The 19,289-nt window shown below is 53.3% G+C and overlaps 6 protein-coding genes across 6 annotated transcripts, besides 1 other annotated feature; 4 read left to right on the forward strand and 2 right to left on the reverse strand.

Moving 5' to 3' along the window:
- Positions 1-1,083: 1,083 nt before the first annotated feature.
- On the forward strand, positions 1,084-1,572 carry PODANS_1_17275 (uncharacterized protein; the record flags this gene model as incomplete). Its single annotated transcript, XM_001907142.1, has 2 exons — positions 1,084-1,213; positions 1,343-1,572. 2 exons carry the CDS (start codon positions 1,084-1,086, stop codon positions 1,570-1,572), a joined length of 360 nt encoding a protein of 119 aa, XP_001907177.1.
- A 1,219-nt stretch (positions 1,573-2,791) lies between these two features.
- PODANS_1_17280 (uncharacterized protein) lies at positions 2,792-4,551 on the forward strand (the record flags this gene model as incomplete). The annotated part of the gene is made up of 2 exons (XM_001907143.1): positions 2,792-3,082; positions 3,157-4,551. The coding sequence occupies 2 exons, from the start codon at positions 2,792-2,794 to the stop codon at positions 4,549-4,551; spliced, it is 1,686 nt and encodes a 561-aa protein (XP_001907178.1).
- A 402-nt stretch (positions 4,552-4,953) lies between these two features.
- On the forward strand, positions 4,954-5,829 carry PODANS_1_17290 (uncharacterized protein; the record flags this gene model as incomplete). The annotated part of the gene is made up of 2 exons (XM_001907144.1): positions 4,954-5,016; positions 5,080-5,829. The coding sequence occupies 2 exons, from the start codon at positions 4,954-4,956 to the stop codon at positions 5,827-5,829; spliced, it is 813 nt and encodes a 270-aa protein (XP_001907179.1).
- A 491-nt stretch (positions 5,830-6,320) lies between these two features.
- Positions 6,321-6,391, forward strand: a tRNA (tRNA-Gly).
- Positions 6,392-7,160: 769 nt separating this feature from the next.
- PODANS_1_17300 (uncharacterized protein) lies at positions 7,161-8,729 on the forward strand (the record flags this gene model as incomplete). The annotated part of the gene is made up of 1 exon (XM_001907145.1): positions 7,161-8,729. The coding sequence occupies one exon, from the start codon at positions 7,161-7,163 to the stop codon at positions 8,727-8,729; it is 1,569 nt and encodes a 522-aa protein (XP_001907180.1).
- A 349-nt stretch (positions 8,730-9,078) lies between these two features.
- Positions 9,079-12,082, reverse strand: PODANS_1_17310 (uncharacterized protein; the record flags this gene model as incomplete). Its single annotated transcript, XM_001907146.1, has 2 exons — positions 9,079-11,547; positions 11,600-12,082. 2 exons carry the CDS (start codon positions 12,080-12,082, stop codon positions 9,079-9,081), a joined length of 2,952 nt encoding a protein of 983 aa, XP_001907181.1.
- Positions 12,083-15,266: 3,184 nt separating this feature from the next.
- PODANS_1_17320 (uncharacterized protein) lies at positions 15,267-17,343 on the reverse strand (the record flags this gene model as incomplete). Its single annotated transcript, XM_001907147.1, has 2 exons — positions 15,267-16,846; positions 16,902-17,343. 2 exons carry the CDS (start codon positions 17,341-17,343, stop codon positions 15,267-15,269), a joined length of 2,022 nt encoding a protein of 673 aa, XP_001907182.1.
- Between the last annotated feature and the right edge of the window lie 1,946 nt (positions 17,344-19,289).

A 19,289-nucleotide genomic window follows, 5' to 3' on the forward strand; every position in this document is an offset into this window, starting at 1 on the left:
ACTTGGTGGATAGAGGCCGTCCAAATCACCAGGCAGCTCATAGTCATCAGGAGGTTCACCTCCTAATGTCGTGGAGACGGGGTAGACAAAGGTATCCTTACATTGAAGGAAGGCAAGGAGAGAAAGCAAGCATAGTTGCTTGGAAGGATCAGTCGGTGAGTGAAACCGTCGAAGAGCAGGTTTGAGAGGTTGTATCGGAGGGTGCAAACGAGGGCTGCTCGACTGAGTACCCCTTTGTGACGGACCTCAGGAGTGATGTCTCCGGGAGATATGGCCCAAAGCCCCCTGTGCTCCCCAGCAAGAACAGTTGTGATTGGCAGAGAGGGTCTTTTTAGGTTTCCATAACTCAGCCAAAGGAACGCCACCCACCTCATTGCCCGGCGCTACCCTTAACACCAGCCAGACCTCACTCCCTCGAGCCTATATGATCTGAATTTCTCTGGACAGTTTCCGTGGCGCGGTAGTATAGCGGTTCTTACATTCCCAAGTTAGAGCGAAGATTCAGGTTCGACTCCTGGCCCGCCACACAGCCTTTGATTTCTCAGGGAAACGTTTCCAGCGTTTCCTTTTTTATGAGCAATAGTTTTGGTTTTATTTGTTCACCACCGCTATACCCAAGGTATAGATCTTGAGCCATCCAAAGAATAGATAGCTTTTGCCACATCAACAACACCCACACAGTTCACTCATGTATCGGTCAGGGGTATATGACAGATCCGCTCTCCATCTTGGTACATTGCAAGTCCAGAATCTTCCTCAACTTCTCGTGCGGCCCGACATCCCGTGATAATCGCCTTACATTTTGCAAATCCTTCGTCGCGAAAAAAACATTTACATCCTGGTCTTGGCTGTGTTGTCGCTAGTCGCGTTACATAGTCCGGTCTGTTGGTAGTTGGGCGGCCAAGGTCTTCTTAAAGCCGTTGTAGTTGAACAGGCATGTCTGCGGCAAACCAACAAACCACAGCCAAGGTCTTCTTAAAGCCGTTGTAGTTGAACAGGCATGTCTGCGGCAAACCAACAAACCACAGCCAAGGGTCACGATCCTTTTCATATATCGCTTCACCATTGCTAGGGAAGGTAACAATGCTCCTACTCGACATTGTTTCATTCGACATCACCAAAACCTTCACCGACATGCCGGATAACCGTCGAGGGAGCCATGACACGCCACAGGCAGGTTTTGCCAGAGCTGCGGTACAGGAGCCACTGCATCGTGAGTTGGTGATCGACTGATCATTTCGAAGGAGTAGGTCAGGGAAGTGGGTATAAGTATCGCGACTCGTCGGCCTCAACTCCTGCTCATCTTTCACCATCATCCTCCCTCATCAACAAACCTCAAAAGCCAAATCCAAAATCTCCTCTGCAAAGATGCAATTCTCGGTCACTCTCATTTCCTTGCTGGCTTCCCTGGCCATGGCCGCGCCTGGGAACAGTCCCGCCCCCGACTCCATCCACCTCGACCTGCCCGCTCTCAATGATGGTCTGGGATACATGATCAGCCCGGAGTTGAAGCCCGAGACCGACCAAACCATTGTCAAGAGACGCGAGGGTTGTGTTGCGTGCCAGTGGTGAGTGCTTCATCGACCCATCACACCAAAGAGAAACTCACTGACAACGAACCCAGGTGCGGTGGATGTGGTGTGAACCAGGGAATGTGCTGCATGCCTATCTGCTGCCAGAAGAGCTCTATTTCGAAGGAGAGCTGCTTGAGCAGCGGATGGCGCTGGTCGACCAACTGCTAAAGTCACGGGACATTTCCACAGGGTGTGCGAGCTGGGGAAAGGTATGGTGGTTCATCCTTTCAAGGTGTTCTGCGATATCGGTGTTATTTCGGTGAAGCAGTTTGAGCTAGAGATAGGAAGAATACGTAGGAATAGATCCTGTGATCACTTCAGCCTCCAGCAACCCAGATCATCACCCTGAGAAGAGGATCCACCTCCACTTGGAGTGGAAACTGGGATTTGCTTGTGTACTTCTCTCCACAGGTAGCTGACATTCGCGGGGGAACGCGATTCGTGGACGAACCGGTGGATTCGAGGTGACGCAACAGAGATGTGTGACAGAATTACTCTAGCTGAAGCTATTTCTGGTTGGATGTGTTTGTATGGTTCAGGACAGGAGATGAAGAAATCTGGAAAACCGGTATCGAGCCGCTTGAGACTTTGCATGCGACAACAGCAGCTATATGGCCCGTGCAGTGCTCTGCTATTCCATTATCAGTGATATGAACATATCTAGTATGAGGGCACTCTCACTAGGTAACCCATGCTGCAAACGGAGCTGCCAAGATTGGCTTTGCCAAGCGCGGGGTGAATTGCAGATCCAAGCATCTTCCCTGGGCGCACAAATGTTGAGAAGGCCGAACATGTGCTCGTCTCTCAAGCAGTTGAGGCTTGGGGGGAGAGGATAACGATCAGAGCAACAAAACACCAAATATACCGATTAGGAGATAGACAGTAAGGACATACGATGGAGACGGATCTACGGATCTCAGAAGCTCAGAAGCTAGGAAGAAAGGGGATTTTTTTTCAGGGCCCCCGAGAGTGGCAAGCCCGGAGGACGAGATGCTGGATGCAGTTGCGGATGCGGGGGTGGTTGGCTTCGGCATGCCGCGGCAAAACAACTGACAGCCTCCGCTCGAGCGATGGTGTAGCTCCCTGTGGCAGCTCGCGGCTTACTTGAAGAGAAGATCTCCTGTTGCATTTTCTTATTTTTTCTCTCTCGAGTTGTCCCGTCCCTAATCAACAAACCCACCGTCAGCCATTGCCAGGTGCCATTGCTGCCATTGACGATGTCTGCTGTCAACCGTGGGTTGCGCCAGGCCACCAAGTCCCTGCACACACGCCTTCCCCAGCGCATCTCGCAGCGCTCCGCTCTGCCATTGTTGAGCAGCACATTTAAGACGGCTGCCCCCCTCACTCCCGCCGCCCTCCACGCCCGCAGAAGCAACTTCTCCACCATGGCCTCTCTTCAGTCCGCCGCGACCACGGCCCCTTCCCCCGCCGGGCACAAGGGCTACGATCCTGAGATCCAGGACATCGCCGACTATGTGCACAACAAGCCCATTGACTCTGAGCTTGCCGTGAGTTGAGCCTCCCGGAGCTAGCCCCGCTTTATCCCATCTTTGGCTGATGTTGACCTTTCCCCCCTGAACAGTTCGACACAGCGAGATGGGTGTTCCTCGACACTCTCGGCTGCGGTCTGGAGGGTCTCCAGTTCAAGGAGTGCACCAAGCTCCTCGGCCCTATCGTCCCAGGGACCGTCGTGCCCAACGGCACCAAGGTTCCCGGCACACCCTATCAGCTCGACCCCGTGAACGGTGCCTTCAACATTGGTGCTATGATCAGATGGCTCGACTACAACGACTGCTGGCTCGCTGCTGAGTGGGGACATCCCAGTGACAACCTGGGCGCTATCCTGGCCGTGGCTGACTGGATCACCCGTACCAACAAGGCCGGCGGTAACCTCGCTGGCGGCAAGATCTTCACCATCCGCGATGTTCTCGAGGCTATGATCAAGGCGCACGAGATTCAGGGCTGCCTTGCTCTGCTCAACTCGTTCAACAAGGTTGGTCTGGATCACGTAGTTCTCGTCAAGGTTGCCAGCACGGCTGTTGTCAGCAAGATGCTCGGCCTCAACGAGAAGCAGACTGCCGATGCCATCACCCAGGCGTGGGTTGACGGCCAGAGCTTGCGTACCTACCGCCACACCCCCAACACCATGTCCCGCAAGTCGTGGGCTGCCGGTGATGCCTGCCAGCGCGCCGTCAACCTGGCCCTGAAGGTTCTCAAGGGCGAGAGCGGTGTTCCCACCGTTCTCTCCGCCCCCGTCTGGGGCTTCTATGATGTCCTCTTCAAGGGCAAAAAGTTCGAGTTCCAGCGCCCCTATGGCAGCTACGTCATGGAGAACGTCCTGTTCAAGGTGTCCTACCCTGCCGAGTTCCACTCTCAGACCGCTGTCGAGGCCTCTGAGAAGATCCACGCCCAGCTGAAGGCCATGGGCAAGTCTGCCGCCGATATCAAGGAGATCACCTGCAGGACACACGAGGCCTGCGTCCGCATCATCGACAAGCAGTTCAAGCCCATGGACAACTTCGCCGATCGTGACCACTGCATCCAGTACATGTGCTCCGTCATGCTCGTCTTCGGCCGTCTTACTGCCAACGACTACGTTGACGGCAGCGAGGCTGCCACCTCCCCTCTGGTCGAGTCTCTTCGCAAGAAGATCAAGTGCGTTGAGGACCCCCAGTTCACCGCCGACTACCATGACCCCGCTCTCCGCACCATCAGCAACGGCCTCACCGTTGAGCTCAACGACGGCACCGTCCTCCCCGAGGTTGTCATTGAGGCTCCTCTCGGCCACCGTCTCCGTCGTGAGGAGGCCAAGCCAGTGATCATGGCCAAGTACAAGCGTCACTTGGAGCCTCACTACAGCGCCGAGAAGGTGCAGGAGCTCCTTGAGCTCGGCCAGAACCCCAAGAAGCTCGAGGCTATGGAGGTTGACCAATATGTGGATTTGTATGTTAGCGAGAACAGCAAGTTTGTCAACTAGAGAGTGACAGACAGGCTCAAAATAGACTTTACTAAATGCAAATACAAAAAAAATAATTTTATATATATATACCCTCATGTTGACACTGTATCGCTGACTCGGGACGTTGTTTCGGCCCGCCCCACTGTCGGGACGGGGTTGCACAGCCCCTGGTTGAGTTCCTTGACGGTTCGGGTACCGGCACACAGTGCATCCCCGGCGCCCGGGCGCCACTGGACTTTTGGTGGGGCTCCGGACTCGTCACAGCACTGCGCCACCCTGTAACCTTTCTTGCAACCTTTGACCAACACCACAATACTTCTGTTGACTGCAACGACAAGCGCCAAACTTGAGACGACATTTCCTTTTACTGCAGAACGAACCCTAACGATTCGCCAGTAAACTTCACCGAACTCAGTCATCATGGTCTCCGAAGACCGCCAAAGAGTCATTGAGACCAACCGGTCTCTGCGCAACATCAAGAATGTAGGCAACTCTCCCCTCAACCACATCACAAACGCCCATCTAACCTGTGTTTTCTGACTATAGGAACTCGAATCCCTCCTCGAAAAAGGTGTAATCACCGACGAAGCCTACGACACCATCTCGGGCCTCCTCCCCGCCGAGTCGTCGTTCAACTCGCGGTCTACCCCCGCCCCTCGCACCAATCCCTCCTCCCTTCCCACTCCAGCTGCTACCCCCTCCGCCGCTGTCCCTCCCACAGCAGCAATGGCAGCCCTCTCAGTAGGCGGCAACCCCAACCCTCCCCCTTCATACGCCCAGTCTACCGGCCCCCCTGCCCTCCCGGGTCGGAACCCTCCCCCTGCTAGTGCCCCGACCAAACCGATCATCGCCCACGCGAGAGCGCTTTACAAGTACAATGCCGCCGACGCGAGAGACTGTAGCTTCGACAAGGACGATAGGGTTGCTGTGTTTGAGTATATGAATGCGGATTGGTGGATGGGGAGGAATCAGCGGACGGGGCAGGAGGGGATTTTCCCACGGTCTTACGTTGTGGTGGAGGACGAAAAGGCTGCTCAACCTGCGGCGGTTCTTTATCCTCCCCAACAGCCGGTCTATGGTCAGCCTGCTCCGGGGGCGTATGGAGGGGGTTATCCGGGTGCGCCACCGCCCGGGCAGCCGTATCAGCCGCATGATCAGGGGCAGCAACAGCAGGGAGAAGAAGGGGGGAGTAAGATGGGTGAGCATGGGAAGAAGTTTGGAAAGAAATTGGGCAATGCGGCGATTTTTGGAGCGGGTGCGACGATCGGGTCCAATATTGTGAACTCTATCTTTTAAGGGGTGGGATTGGAGATGGATGGGTCTCAATGGACAAGAGACTGTGAAGCGGAAAGGATGTATCTTTCTTGACTTTCACTTATCACCTTTACACCTGAAGCCTTTTTGTTTTTTTTTTCCTTTTTTCTTTTTGCGTCTTTGGGACTCTTCATCATATCATGTTAAGCCACGTCATGTTCAGAGTAGGGTTTGGGAGTTTGGGGATTCATGTTGATTTCTTACGCTAGGTTGGGATAATCTATCTTTTATTTTGTGAGAGATGCGGGAGTGGTATTGGTTAAATGTTGCTAGACATGGAAAAACCAGATAAAACAGTATTCAAACGTTTGGTTCCTAAGCGGGATAGATCGTTGCCGGGAGAAGTGTGAGAATATGTCTGTAAGGAAGTACTGATATGATGGTTTGCCAACTTGGTAGTGATTCGGTTTCTGACTGTCAAATGTCATCGACATGTATCCTAATTCTGTTGGTCAGAACATGAACAAGTAACAGCATCAGTGGTTTAGTGGTAAAATCCATCGTTGCCATCGATGGGCCCCGTGTTCGATTCACGGCTGATGCACAACACCTTATTTTTTGTTCTTTCCTTGCATTTTTTCTTCTTCTCCATTGTGCCCAACAGAGAGTGTCTGATTATTATTTTTTTGGACAGATTGGGGGTTTGATGTGATTTTTGCTGGATTTCCACCCATGTAAAGTTCGATTTGTGAAGGTTGTGGGAGTGGACAGATGCCCGTCGTCGTGGTCGAGACCAATTCCAATTCTCCGTTTTACCCAGCCACAAAGATGGTGCCATCCGGAGAAGCTATGTTGTTGTTGGTGCGTCGTATAGGCGAAAGCACCTGCTGGCAGGCGGGGCCATCTAGAATCGAAAGTCTCTCGGGATTCCCCAAAAGCGGGGGGACCAGTCCAAGGGGAAGGGGATGCACGTTGTCGGTCTAGACCTTACCCATACCAGAATAGCCCCAACCAACCATTGGAATGCTACTGGGCGAACTCCGAAAAGGGTTGTTGCAAGCACCCTTGTCACATCACCAACCCCAGGTGGAAAACGTGTGTACACAGTCAGCCGTCTGCGGCGATGCCTTACTTTGGCTTGCCCACAGTTTGGTCTCTTTTATTTAAGAACGTGAGATGGTCTGAATTCGGCCCTCTTCCTGATCTCAGCTGACAGGTTGGTTTCTTTTTGACATACAACCCAAGTTTTGTTAATCTTCCCTCTCCAACCTCCTCATATGCACTGTTTCGGAGGGCTGTTGTTCTCTTTGACGCTCACACAACCGACATCCCACACTTTTCCGATGTGGATTGTGAAAATACCACTGTGACAAATGAGACAACCATCATCACCCGCTGCAGGGCGTGTGAACCTCGCAGCAATGTCTCGAGATCTCTCCCCGGCGCACTCCGGCTTGTCCTCCGGCGCCAAGAGTCCGATCGCCGGTCCGTCATTGGCAGCACCGCCAATGCCGGCTCGGTCTCCGGGCTCTGTTGCCGACGACGCCGCGGTAGAGTCCGACGTCAAATCAACCCTCACCACCGCCGGCAGCATCAGCAAACGCCCCTTGATCGGCAAACGCCACGCCAGCACCCGGTCTGATGCCTCCGGTCTTCTACCATCAGAACCAGGATCACACCCCGACTCCCCATTACCACCACCCTCCCCCGGCTCCGACTCGGAAGAAGACACCTACCCCGAAGGCGGCCTCCGCGCCTGGCTCATCGTCTTCGGCAGCTGGCTCGCCCTCTTTGCCTCCCTCGGCCTGATGAACGTCATGGCCACATTCGACACTTACCTCTCGGCGCGCCACCTCGTCGACCACGACAACGGCACCGTGGGCGGGATTATTTCTCTGTACACCATCCTCAGCTTCACTCTGGGGATATACGTCGGTCCGGTATTCGACAAACACGGCCCGCGGTGGCCGATTGTCGGGGGGAGTGTTTGTCTTTTCGCGGCGTTGATCGTGGTCAGCATATCGACCAACTACTGGCATTTGCTGGTGGCGTTTGCGGTGTTCAGCGGTCTGGGGAGCGCCTTGCTCTTCACGCCGTCGATCGCGGCGATAGGGCATTTCTTCAACGAGAGGAGGGGGTTAGCCACCGGGGTGGCGACTACGGCGGGGAGCGTGAGCGCGGTGGTGTTTCCGTATGTTGTGCAGGAGTTGTTTGTCATGATTGGGTGGCCGTGGACGATGAGAGCGTTGGCGTTGATCTGTCTTGGGGTTGCGGTGGGGGCGAACTTCTTGATCAGATCGAGGTTACCGCCGGCGAAGCATGCCAAGATCACTCCCAGTGTGAGGGTTTTCCAGACAAAAGGGTTTGGGTTGACGCTGGGGGCGGTTTTTCTGATGCAGTTTGCGGGGTTTGTGCCGCTGAGTTATCTTTCGGGGTATGTGCTTGCCAAGGGGTTCGGGCAGGAGTTTTCGTTTGATGTTGTGACGGTGTTGAATGCCAGTTCGGCGTTTGGGAGGGTGGCGGGTGGTTGGTTGGGGGATTGGGTTGGGGTCTATAATGCGAATGTGGTGTTTTCGGTGGTGGCTTCTATCGCGTGTTTTGCGGTTTGGTTGCCTGTTGAGGAAGGAAAGGCCGGGATGATTGGGTTTGCGGTTTTGTTTGGGTTTACGTCTGGGAGTAATGTTAGTTTGATGCCGGTTACGGTAGGGAAACTGTGTGGGACGAGGGAGTATGGGAGGTATTATGGGACGGTGTATACTATTGTTAGTCTTGGGGTTTTGGTTGCTATTCCTATTGCTGGGAAGTTGGTGTTGGGGAGTAAGGGCAGTTGGGATGGGTTGATTGTTTTGACGGGGGTGGCGTATCTTGCTTCGGCGGTGGTGTTTGCGGTTGCAAAGATGTCGATTGTAGGGTGGAGATCGAAGCCTTGGGTGATTTTTTGAGGTGGAAGGAAGGGGGGTAGTGTATGAAGTTATGATCTTGCTTTCGGCTTTTTTTCATTTCGGGGGGGGGGGAAAGCGGTGTCACTGGCTGCAAGCTGTGTAACACGCTCAGAAGGGGAGCTAATCTACGATACCACAGCATGGCATGTATATAAAGTGCGCTCACACAGCGAGTCTACAGTTTTCTTGCATACCAGTCAGGTTGTTTGAACAGAGATACCATATCAACTCCTTCGCGCGAAGATACACATCAGAGACCTTCCTACTCAGCGAGTTATAGATTGGGAAATCCAAATTACTACCTTCTACTGCATGAACGTGAAACATTTTATACCCCCACCTTCATCGCTCAAGGCGAAGAATACATTCCCCTCGTCCCACTCCCCCCCATCCCCGAAGCCAAGCTGACACTCCTAGGCGTAACCGGCAACCCCATCTGCCCCCTCCTCTTCATGGTATTACTACTACTCCCCCCAAGCCTCAGCCCAGGACTCCCCAACCCAGGACTCCCCAACCCAGGACTCCCCAACCCATGACTCCCCAACCCAGGACTCCCCAACCCAGGACTCCCCAACCCAGGACTCCCCTGCCCACCACCAACATCCAACCTCCCACCACCCCCTCGAAGCGCAACCATCAACTCCATACACCCCCTGACCCCCTTATTAACCCCCCTCAATCCCTCCACCATCCCCGGCCCAAAGCTCAAAATCTTCTTCCCTAGCGCCTCCCTGATTTGTATCCCCAGGTTCGTCCACTTGTTGAACAAGCTCTTGCACGTCGACCATATCGGACCATTTTCACTGTAATTGAGCGGCGATGAAGAAGACAGCATTGAGCGCAGAATGTCCGTTTGCTGGAGGACAGAGCTCGTTTTGGAGATGAGGTCTTCGAATAGGGGTACCATGGTGGATGATCGCAGTGAGTCGGTGGTTGTGGCGTTGTTGATGACGGATGAGAAGAGGGTGTCGAGGGACGGGAGGAAGGTGTGGATTAGGGTTGTGAGGTTGCGGAGGGAGGTGAGAAAGGCGGTTAGCTGGAGGGTTATGGGGGTCGTGACGTTGAATGTGGTGTTGGTGGATGAGGGGGTTAGGAGGCTGGGGAGGGGCGTTGATAGGGGTGGCGGGGAGGCGAAACGGCGGTCGTCGCTGTCGTCGTCGTTGGAGGAGACGGCGGAAGTGAAAGAGTCGGCTGATTTAGGGGTTTGAGGGATGACGGCTATGGTTGTTGTTGGGTAGCTTTGGGAGGTGGATCGCGATGATGAAACAGAGACGGTGACAGAGTTCGACTTGGGACGGTAAGGGATATCGGTGCGGACTTGCATAGGTGTCTTGGGGGTGATGGCCGCTCGTTTTGCACGAAGAGACGATGGCTGTTGCGGCTGAGGCGTTTGGGACCTGGGCGTCATTGGCAATGGCTGCGATGGTTGTCGACGACGGACAGAAGGAGGTGTCACTGGTGGTGGTTGGGAAGGACGAGCAGTCAGGATGTTGTTGCGGTTATCCAAAGGCCGGCTGGAAATGGCCACGCGCAGCTCCATGATGCCATGATAAACCTGCATGAGAAAGGTGCGCATATATCGGGGATCTCCATTGTCGACCAGTAAATCAACATTGCTGGCCAGCCGAGCACAAATCTGGACGTAGGCCAATATCAAGGCTGTGTAAGCGCGTTGCATAGGCCCGTAGTCTCGTGCTGATGTCCGACCGCCTGACGACAGTTCAAAATCCTGGATTGCCTGCTCTAGCTCTTCAAAGTACTTGTGGGTGTTGTAAAAGATCATCTCGAGACTGGAGCGCCGTGAAGTCCCGTCGTTGGTCAAACTCATCAACGTTTGTACGCACAAATGGATCTGATAAATGGAATATAGAACCCCTTTGAAAAACTCCAAGACCGGGTCTGGAATTTGAGATTGATAACGACGTATTGGCAGAGCGGAAAGCTCGCGAACACACAGCGGCCTCTGTAGAGACGGTTCTTCCGGACTGAAAGGATTGGAGAAGGTCGGCGCACCACTGTAACTGAAACCGCGAAAATGACTGCTAAGCCGGTTCATATTGGGCACATCTGTCGAAAGGCTTGAAGCCGAAGACGGCGCAAGAAAAGAGCTTGCTGATCCAGGGGTGATAGTCCTAGAAGAGATGGTAGACTCTGTCGTGCGAGAAGATGCCGTATCTGGTCTCTTCGGCTCCGGTGATACGGCCGGCTGCTCAGGCGGGCTCCGTAGATCGTCACTCGATGCCGTCATTGTCAGTGGTATCATTCCCGACGGTCTCCTGGTGAACCCATTGCTGTACTGAGAAAGAGACCGTCTGCTGGAAACCCTCGGTGGTCTAGACAAAGATGCAGATCTCGATCCTGGCGAGGATGCAATTCCGGATCCATTTACCTTGACCGGAAACCGGCCGCCTCGGCGTGATGGTACTCGCGGTGTATCAGCACTCTCACTCGACTCATCCCCCGTCTCTGTATCAGCCATCCCTTCAATGATACTCACACTGACACTCCGAGCTAGAAATTTCTTGATACGCTCAGTCACAACACGGTCTGTCTCGCTCTCGGCCAGAGCCCCACTGGACAGTTGATCCTGGACCGTTGGTAGCTGCAAGACCTCCTTGGGAGGGTAGATGATCGGATTGCCCGTGAACCTCAACCGCTGAAGGGAGACCATATTCGCCATGCTAGCGGGAAGTCTTGTAATTTGGTTCTCCTGAACCGAAAGCGCCTTGAGCGAAGTCAGCTTGGAAATCTCGGGAGGGAGCTCCCTCAACCGATTCCTTCCCACATCGAGGAACTCCAATGATATTAGATCACATAACTGTAGCTGTGGTCAGCATTAAGCCCTCAAATCCAGGTCAAGCAGTACTCACTGCCAAAGGAAAGACCTCGAACGCATTGTTCCTCGCCGCAAGGTACCTCAAAGATGTACATTGCGAGAACCTCGGTGGAAGTCCCTTCAAGGCATTGTGTGATAGCGCGAGCCTTTCAACCCCTGTCCTCAGGATATCGACAACCTCATCAGGTAAAACAGGAATGTTTTTCCCAATCAAATCTAGCGTGATTCCCGAACCAGTTGCCCCAGTGGTCCCCGACACTGGCGTTCTTGTCTCCTCATCTTCAATCGCTTTTCTCCTAGCCTCCCGAACGAGAGCAACGACCTGATTTGGCGAAAGCAACGGCCCAGTGTTGGCATTATTCGCATTGGGTGATGTACCCCTCGATGTACTCTGCCCTGTCGACAAAGGCGGGAATCGCTGCTGCTGCTGATGCAGTTGATGTGCTCTCGAAAGCGGCATCCCACCTCCAGAGACCGACCGGGCTGCCATCGGGGGAGCCTTGCGATGGGTGTCCATTCTTTATCAATAAAGTCAAACTCGATTCAGAAATTAACAATGCAAACCCCAACTGAAAATTTCATCAGTGGCAGTATCAACGGAAACGCATATCTCAAAACTGAGAACCACTGTGTAAGAAGAGAGCTGATTGATCGATCCCGTCGCTGTGCTGTGTGCTGCCGTGCTTACCTCCTGCAGCACCATATCTCTAACCCTTCTGTGCCAGCCTGCCGCGCTGTACAACACAGCCAATCCTGGCACATCCTCGCGTGCTTGCTGCAAATCCCGTCAGCTCTCAGCCGTGTTTCTTGCGTTGCGTTGCCTGCCGCTGGGCGGGTGACGGGCAGCCCCCAATTACACACGAGGGCGCGGCCAGTGAACTGTCATGGATTCCATACCATCAAAGCTAAAGATCACCCACTCCGCCAAAAATATACATGAAGCCCCTCTCGATTTGTGTTTGGATCCAAAGCTTCCATAGTGGATATTTCCGGTTATTCTTGTTATGAGAGTTTAGCAAAAATCATTGTTTTGAGCTCATGGAAGTAAGACATCTCCAACCAAGTCTGCCTTATTCTGTAGCCACAGAAACTCACCCATGTGCACGGGCCAACCATGGGTAACCATCACCTCCATCCTCCCACTATCCGTCCGCTCACAACTCAATGACATGAAACTCGGCAACACAATCACCCGAACACATGTCACTATCATGCGTGTCACCACTTCTTCAACTCATTCGTCCCAGCTCATAATTTTGAGCATTCTATGGGAATCCCTCTCATAGGGGAAGCTGCCTCACTTACATGTCCCATGAGCTGTAGATATGTCGTGCGACGATCATTTTGCCTTTGTGGTGTGTGTTGGCCCCCTCTCACTCGCTCATGTTGTGACCAGCAGCCTTGTGAGCTGGCCCATCAGTCAGTCACCGGATGTAAGTGAGATTACAGCTGTCATCTCGTCATGTGACCTCTCTCCTGTTGTGTTGCATGAGGTAGGGTGTTCCAATGACGATGCCCGAGGCTGATCACTCATTATTGAGAGTTGTGAGAGGTATGCTTATCTTGATATTGAAGTTGAGATGGTTGTCATGAAAATATCTTCTCACAAATGAGAACCGGTAATTCTGCATTACTGCGTCGCATCGCATTATAAAAGCTTGATGAGTTGGTAAGCATTTATTGAGCCAACCCTGTAAGTGATGAGTCAACCCAAGACAAAAGCTGAACGTAGCCATCACCACAACCACAAGCGCCAGCCTCTCCGTTTGTGAATTCTAGTCATTCACTAACCAGATTTCCAACAGTAGAAACCTGCTTTCTAACCCACCTTCATCAGACCCTTTCCTTACTTACACTGTGTACTTCATCTTGAGTGACAAATATATCCTCTCCCTTCAACCCAAATAGCCACCAATACGTAAACCACCACCCAAAAACATCACCCCTTGACACTTCACCAAACAACACCATGTTACGGCAAAGCTCAAAATTGATAATGCCAAACCCGAAATAACGTACGAATATTGTAACAGCATTCACATACCAACCAACCGAATGCCCTCTCATACTCCCAAAACCAACGTCTCCACTTGAACACCAAAACTCCCGAAACTCCGCTCACAAGCTATCTATTCTTATTTGGCGTCATGTTCATCAAGGTGCTTACCTACCTCACATCGGTACCTAACCTACCTGTCGTCCGTCACCCATCACAACAAGATCACGATCGAAACACCCACCTTCCCCTAACATGGAGAGCCGTGGCAATATGTTATCCAGGCAGTCATAAGCATAAGCCAGGCAGAGGTGGGCCCAGATCTCCCATGCCATGCCCATCCTCCCTGTCGTCACCCTTCTATGTTCCATTCTCTCCGATGAGCGATGGCGGCGGCAACAAATTTCAACCGTCCCTTGTCCACAACTGTTAGGGTAGCCCCGCCAGTTCCAGAACGGAGAAACGGGATTTAGAAAATTGTGTTGTGTCCTGTCTCTTGTTGTGGTGGTGGTGTGGTGTGGTCCTCAGTCCGCCGAATGACTCACTCTGGAAGAGCGACCAACCCAACCCGGGAAGGAAGGAACCCGGGCCCCGGAATGCCGCCATCGTGATTCGTGACAAACCCAGCTGGTTGGACAAGAAAATTTAGGTAAGAAATCGGTTGACTTTGGAACGCATTGCATTGGGCTTGGAATTTTCCTGGGATCGGACCAGTTAGAAATGCAAAATGGGAACGCGAGAAAAACGCTGCAAAAAACTGGGGACAAAGGGACACAGCAAGCAACCAGATCGACCCCCGTCGTTACCACACCAACGATCCCATCTCCAAATACATGGTTGTGGCAAGTTGCTCGGTTGCCTGACCGTCGCTCATTTGGGCGCCCAAACAGGGGGTTGATGGTAAGCGCAGGCAGGACACGTCGGAGGCACGATTGCTTCGGTTTGAGACAGAAAGGTAGCTGCTAGCTCCGATGATTTTGGCTAATAGCATGGTATTTGTGCGGCTGCTAGTCGCGAGTCGGAATGATTTCCTTGAAGAGGATCAAGTCTGTCCGTCTTGGTCCCTTTCAGGGCCCGAAGGTCTCGGTCTTGGTAGAAAACCTACGGCGTTCCTATAAACTCCGTTTGATGCAATAAGCCTCAGGCCTAAATGCAGAGAGAATTGTTCTGGCGGTTGCAAATCGTCAGTCTCGTTGCTAAACGAGAAAAGGCGTTAGCAGCTGTCCAGCTCTCCGCTGCCCAGTGTCCGTCCATTATGCTCCTAATAGTTCCCAACGCCCCCTCTCTGCGCCCTCGGACGCGAGATACTGTGTCCTGGTATGTAACAACGACTTAAGAACAGAAAAAGCACGACAAACAACATCGTACACAAAAAAACACCCACCACCGTTCGCCATCAAAAAATGACCATGATTCCCCGCCTTCGCCTGTCGCCGTTTACCCCAAATCCAGGATGTCGCATGCAAAAACCCCCAGAACACGCTTTTGCCCATTTTCCTTGAGCCATCTCCAAGCCCTCTGCTAGGGACTTGATCTCTTCCGAGAATTACCACTTCTTCTCCCTCTAGCGAGGGACTGACAAAGAAACAAAGAATGGTGTCACAGCGAAGGGTTTGGTTGATTGATATGATCGTTATGTGCAGTTGGCGTATGAAACGCAAAAATAATAAACAAGGTGTTTGTCGAAACGTGTGGTGTAAAAGAATTACTGCAGAATTCCCTGCCACATCCCTGGACCTCCTGGTCCTCCGACTGCTGGGTGAAGCGAAGAGATCATGTACGGCTGAGCCGCCTCGGTTGAGCAGCAGACTCTCTTGTGACTTCCTCGAACCATCGACTCGGGCCAGGCACCGGCGTTGGTCGAGTCCATTGAAAGGTATCCACGCACACTCTCCTGCAGCTGGGCATTGTCCATTGAAAAGGTCCGGCTTCGCTTGGTTCCGATTCTGACCGGAGCTGACGAAGAATCGACCGCTTGACGCTGCAACTCTTGAAGGGCCATGGCCGCATCATTCATCTCACGCTGCCTGCACGCATATTGAGCATCCAGCGTGCCATCGTAAAAGTCCTTACCCGCCGGGCCGGTGTAAGACTCTGGCGACGCTGTCAGACAATGACCCTCCTCATAGACTTCGGGAACCGAAGCGATGGTGGGCTTCAGGCTCATCCTCTCACTGAACGACCTTCCATACCGGCATCGCGCCTGAGCATCCAATTTGGCTGACGGCGCGTTAACCGAAGAAAGAGACGAGATCGAAGAAGAGCGAGAAAGACGAGAAGAATCCGATACCATTGACTCGGGCGAGGAGGCGGTCGAGACCGAGTTGGCAAGAGATGACCTGCGGGGAAGGTGGTTCATGGGAGACGAGGTGACAGCGGGGGGCCACCGATCCAAGGTCTGAGCAACAGACGTGGAGGAGGCTTGGGCCATGGCGAAACCCATTGATGAACTTCTTCCAAGAATTTGGGAAGCAGCACTCACAGCAGGAGTGCTGAATCCACGAGTTTGGGGAGTGATGCGTGGTGTAGGCAACAGGCCTAATGCAGGCGCAAAGCGGCCAGGAACGTATGCCGAAGGAGGACTTGGCTCCATAACGACTGGTGCCAAACGTGGCTTGAGAACCGCATCCAGATCGCCCCAAGGATTGGCACTCTCAGGGGAGCTGCAGATGGCCTGAATAGATACCTCCCGAGTGGCCCGCAGCCAAGGAGCCAACTCTTCCAAGTTATCGAGCGAGGGCGTCAGGTTGAGAATAAGCCGTTGAAACTGTTCGCACTGCTGTTCGTAAACGCGCTGTGCTGAGGGGCTGGGAGGCGAAGGAGGCTGGGGTGTGAACTTGAGAACTGATTCAGACCACTTCTTGTAGGTTTCCTCTGTGATGTGCAGGTTCCAGTTCACAGCCAATATGAATGCCATCTCGTTTTGGTTGATCTCGGATGTTTTGAGTCCAGAGATTCTGCTCCAGGCACGGGCCGAGTAGTTGCGATCTTGCAGATACTTGGACGCCAAGATGAGAGCTGCGAGGAACATGCGGCGACCACATTGGAGGGCCTGGCATTCTCGGTTGCTGTCGGGCTGTTCCATGGTGAAATCATGGCTCGGAACGTGAGGTCTAATCAGGACAAGGTAGTACAAGGCAACTTGAAGGGTCGAGTAGCTGGTGCGGGACCGGCGCAAAGTTTCTTGAATGAAACTGCGCAGCGGGAGCACAGCACTGCTGCCCACCTCTTTGCAAGCTGGCGATGACGTAGGCCAGATGGCTTCGACCATGTGGGTCGAAGTGTCTAGAACAACATTGTTGAGCATATATCCGTTACATGAGGCAAGCGCATTCCTTACCGACGAGGTTGTCAACGAAATTGACCTTCCGGTCAGCCTGGCGCACGAGCGCAGGGGGACGCCCAGTCCTTGAAGTCGCAGAGTTGGAGGTTCGGCGGGGGTTCTGGCGCAATGGCGCGCATGATTCGGGCTGAGAATACTGTTCATGTTGCTGGCGGACCCAGGGATCGCAGCTCTTGATGACTGGCTCGCAGTAGCTTCCAAAGGAGCTTACTGAGCTCTGAGAAGATGTGGGCGCAATAGAAAAGCAGGATTCGCTGAATTCGGAGTCGGAAGAGGGTCCGTTGGAGGTATTGTCGTCCGAGTGCTGGGAGGATGCGTCGGACCAGATCGAGGTGGTAGAAGCGGATGCCAACGCGGCTAAGGGTTGGTTGTAAGTGGCATTGTGGAGGGAGGTAAGGGGGTTGATAAATGCGGGGGACAAGTATGTGTCGAGCTTCATCTTGGGTTATGGTGGGTGGAAGTGCTTCCAACAACCTCCAGTCGCCGTCACGCCGTGATTACCGATTAAACCAGTGTGCTGAACAGATCGTGAAATTAACGAGATGCAAGTCCTGCAGCAAATCTTGAAGATTGCTGCCAAACTTTGAATGTCGAAATGGACAGAAGACTCCTAAAACAGGGTGCTAAAGAGAGCCAACTTTTCACGAACGAGCAGACCGGTAGACGGGACGGAGACGGCGACTGGAGTAGAGTTATTTTTCGCAAGAGGCATCGTGTGTGTGTCCCTTCGCTTTGTTGGAGCGGAAGAGCGGTGGTTGAGGCTATATGGCAGCTAGTTGCGTACCATAAGGGGCGGGAGGCGAGGTGTTGTTGATGGTGGTTGGTGTAAGGGTGCAATCGTGTGGATGGCTAACAGCGGGTCGAGACTCGACGATCGGATTCGCAGTAGCTGAAGATGCAGGCGTGGTGGACTAGGTGGTCCTTGACAGTGGCAGGCTATGCAGGTACCGATCGGCTGTCTCTCTCCAACTGCGGTGTGGCTGCGAGGCCGACGGACTCTTTAAAGTGAGAGTATGGTGATGGCGACGGCCTGAGGAGAGCGGCAATGTGACTCCTATGAAGCGCGTGTCTTCTGGGGCGACCTAAGATAAGCTGCTGGCTACGGGTGGCCCCCCTGGTCTGGATGACTCTTCCCGTTAGATTCAGAGTGGCGAAGGCCTAACCGACTGTTGCCGCTAGGTGAAAACAGGTGGCCCCAACTGGCAGTGTGCCCCCTGTGGTTTGTGTGGTGTGACCTGGCGCTCAGCAACGGAAGCCTGAAAACGGGTCTTTCAGAAGGGCTGTGGCGACTTGGTAGTCACCGGGCTGGTTAAGTTGCCTGTGCAGCTCAAAAGGGGGAAAAAATGAGTGGTTAGGTAGCGTTCTCGCGAAGCTCCCTCTTTTTCTCGCCTTTGTTCGACAGGCGGCGGATTCCTTGTTCTTTTTTTGACGGGATGGTGTGGTGTATACGGTATTGGAGAAACACAGAGCCAGCGGGGTGAGTGTGTGACGGTTGCTGGCTGTTGTTGATGAGAGCGGCGCAGAGGCTGACTCTGCGGGCTGCTGGAGAAGAAAGATGATGAACTCGGTGGAGGAATGTCTGTTGGTCCTATTTTCCTTTGTCGCAGAGTGCAAGCGAATGCCGCGCGAACAAGAGAAAACGTTGCTAGACAAACAGGCAGGCAATCAGGAGAACGGAAAGATACTAGAGAGTAGAGATGTAACAAATTAAATTAAGAGTAGTGAGGAGAGATGGTCCGTCCAGATCTCACAAGCAGACTGCCAAAGAGTCGCTTCTTCCTAGATCTTGAAATTGAGCATGATGGCTGCTCGATGGGGAAGAGAAGAGAAGGGAGCGTTTTGGCCTGGCTCCTGGGTGCCGAGTAGTTTTGAATGGGGACTCCCTGGGGTCACTGGGAGATGCCCACAAGTGCCAACGAATTGCCAAACCAGCCCGTCGCATGCACAAGACAACCTTGCTCCCCACTTTGTTATGCACGCTCCACCCCTTCACCAACCCCACCCTTCGAATGTTCCCACCTTTTCCATCGACAGCCTGCACGAGCCACTTTGTTCTTCACTCATTCATGGACAGAACTTCCTTTCACGACGCATTCGCACTTTGTCCCCCCTCCTTTCTGGCTGCAGCAAGACGGCAAGCACAATTTGCCAACATCGGTGGCTGTTCCTATGCCCCGTCATCCCCTCCTCTCGCCTTCCCTCGCCACCATCCTCAGCACATTCAAACACGGAGGAATAATAAACTATGATATACCCTATCTTATCGCCTAGCGCCATAGCTTACTTCCATTCTCGTGCAGCCAGGCCAACCTAGAGGTCATCATCGCGAGGACTCGAGTGTCCATCATCAGTTCCTAAATCCAATCCCTCGCCCCTCCTCCCTCT

Source organism: Podospora anserina, chromosome 1 (genome assembly GCF_000226545.1).
Source record: "Podospora anserina S mat+ genomic DNA chromosome 1, supercontig 4".
NCBI classification, from domain to species: domain Eukaryota; kingdom Fungi; phylum Ascomycota; class Sordariomycetes; order Sordariales; family Podosporaceae; genus Podospora; species Podospora anserina.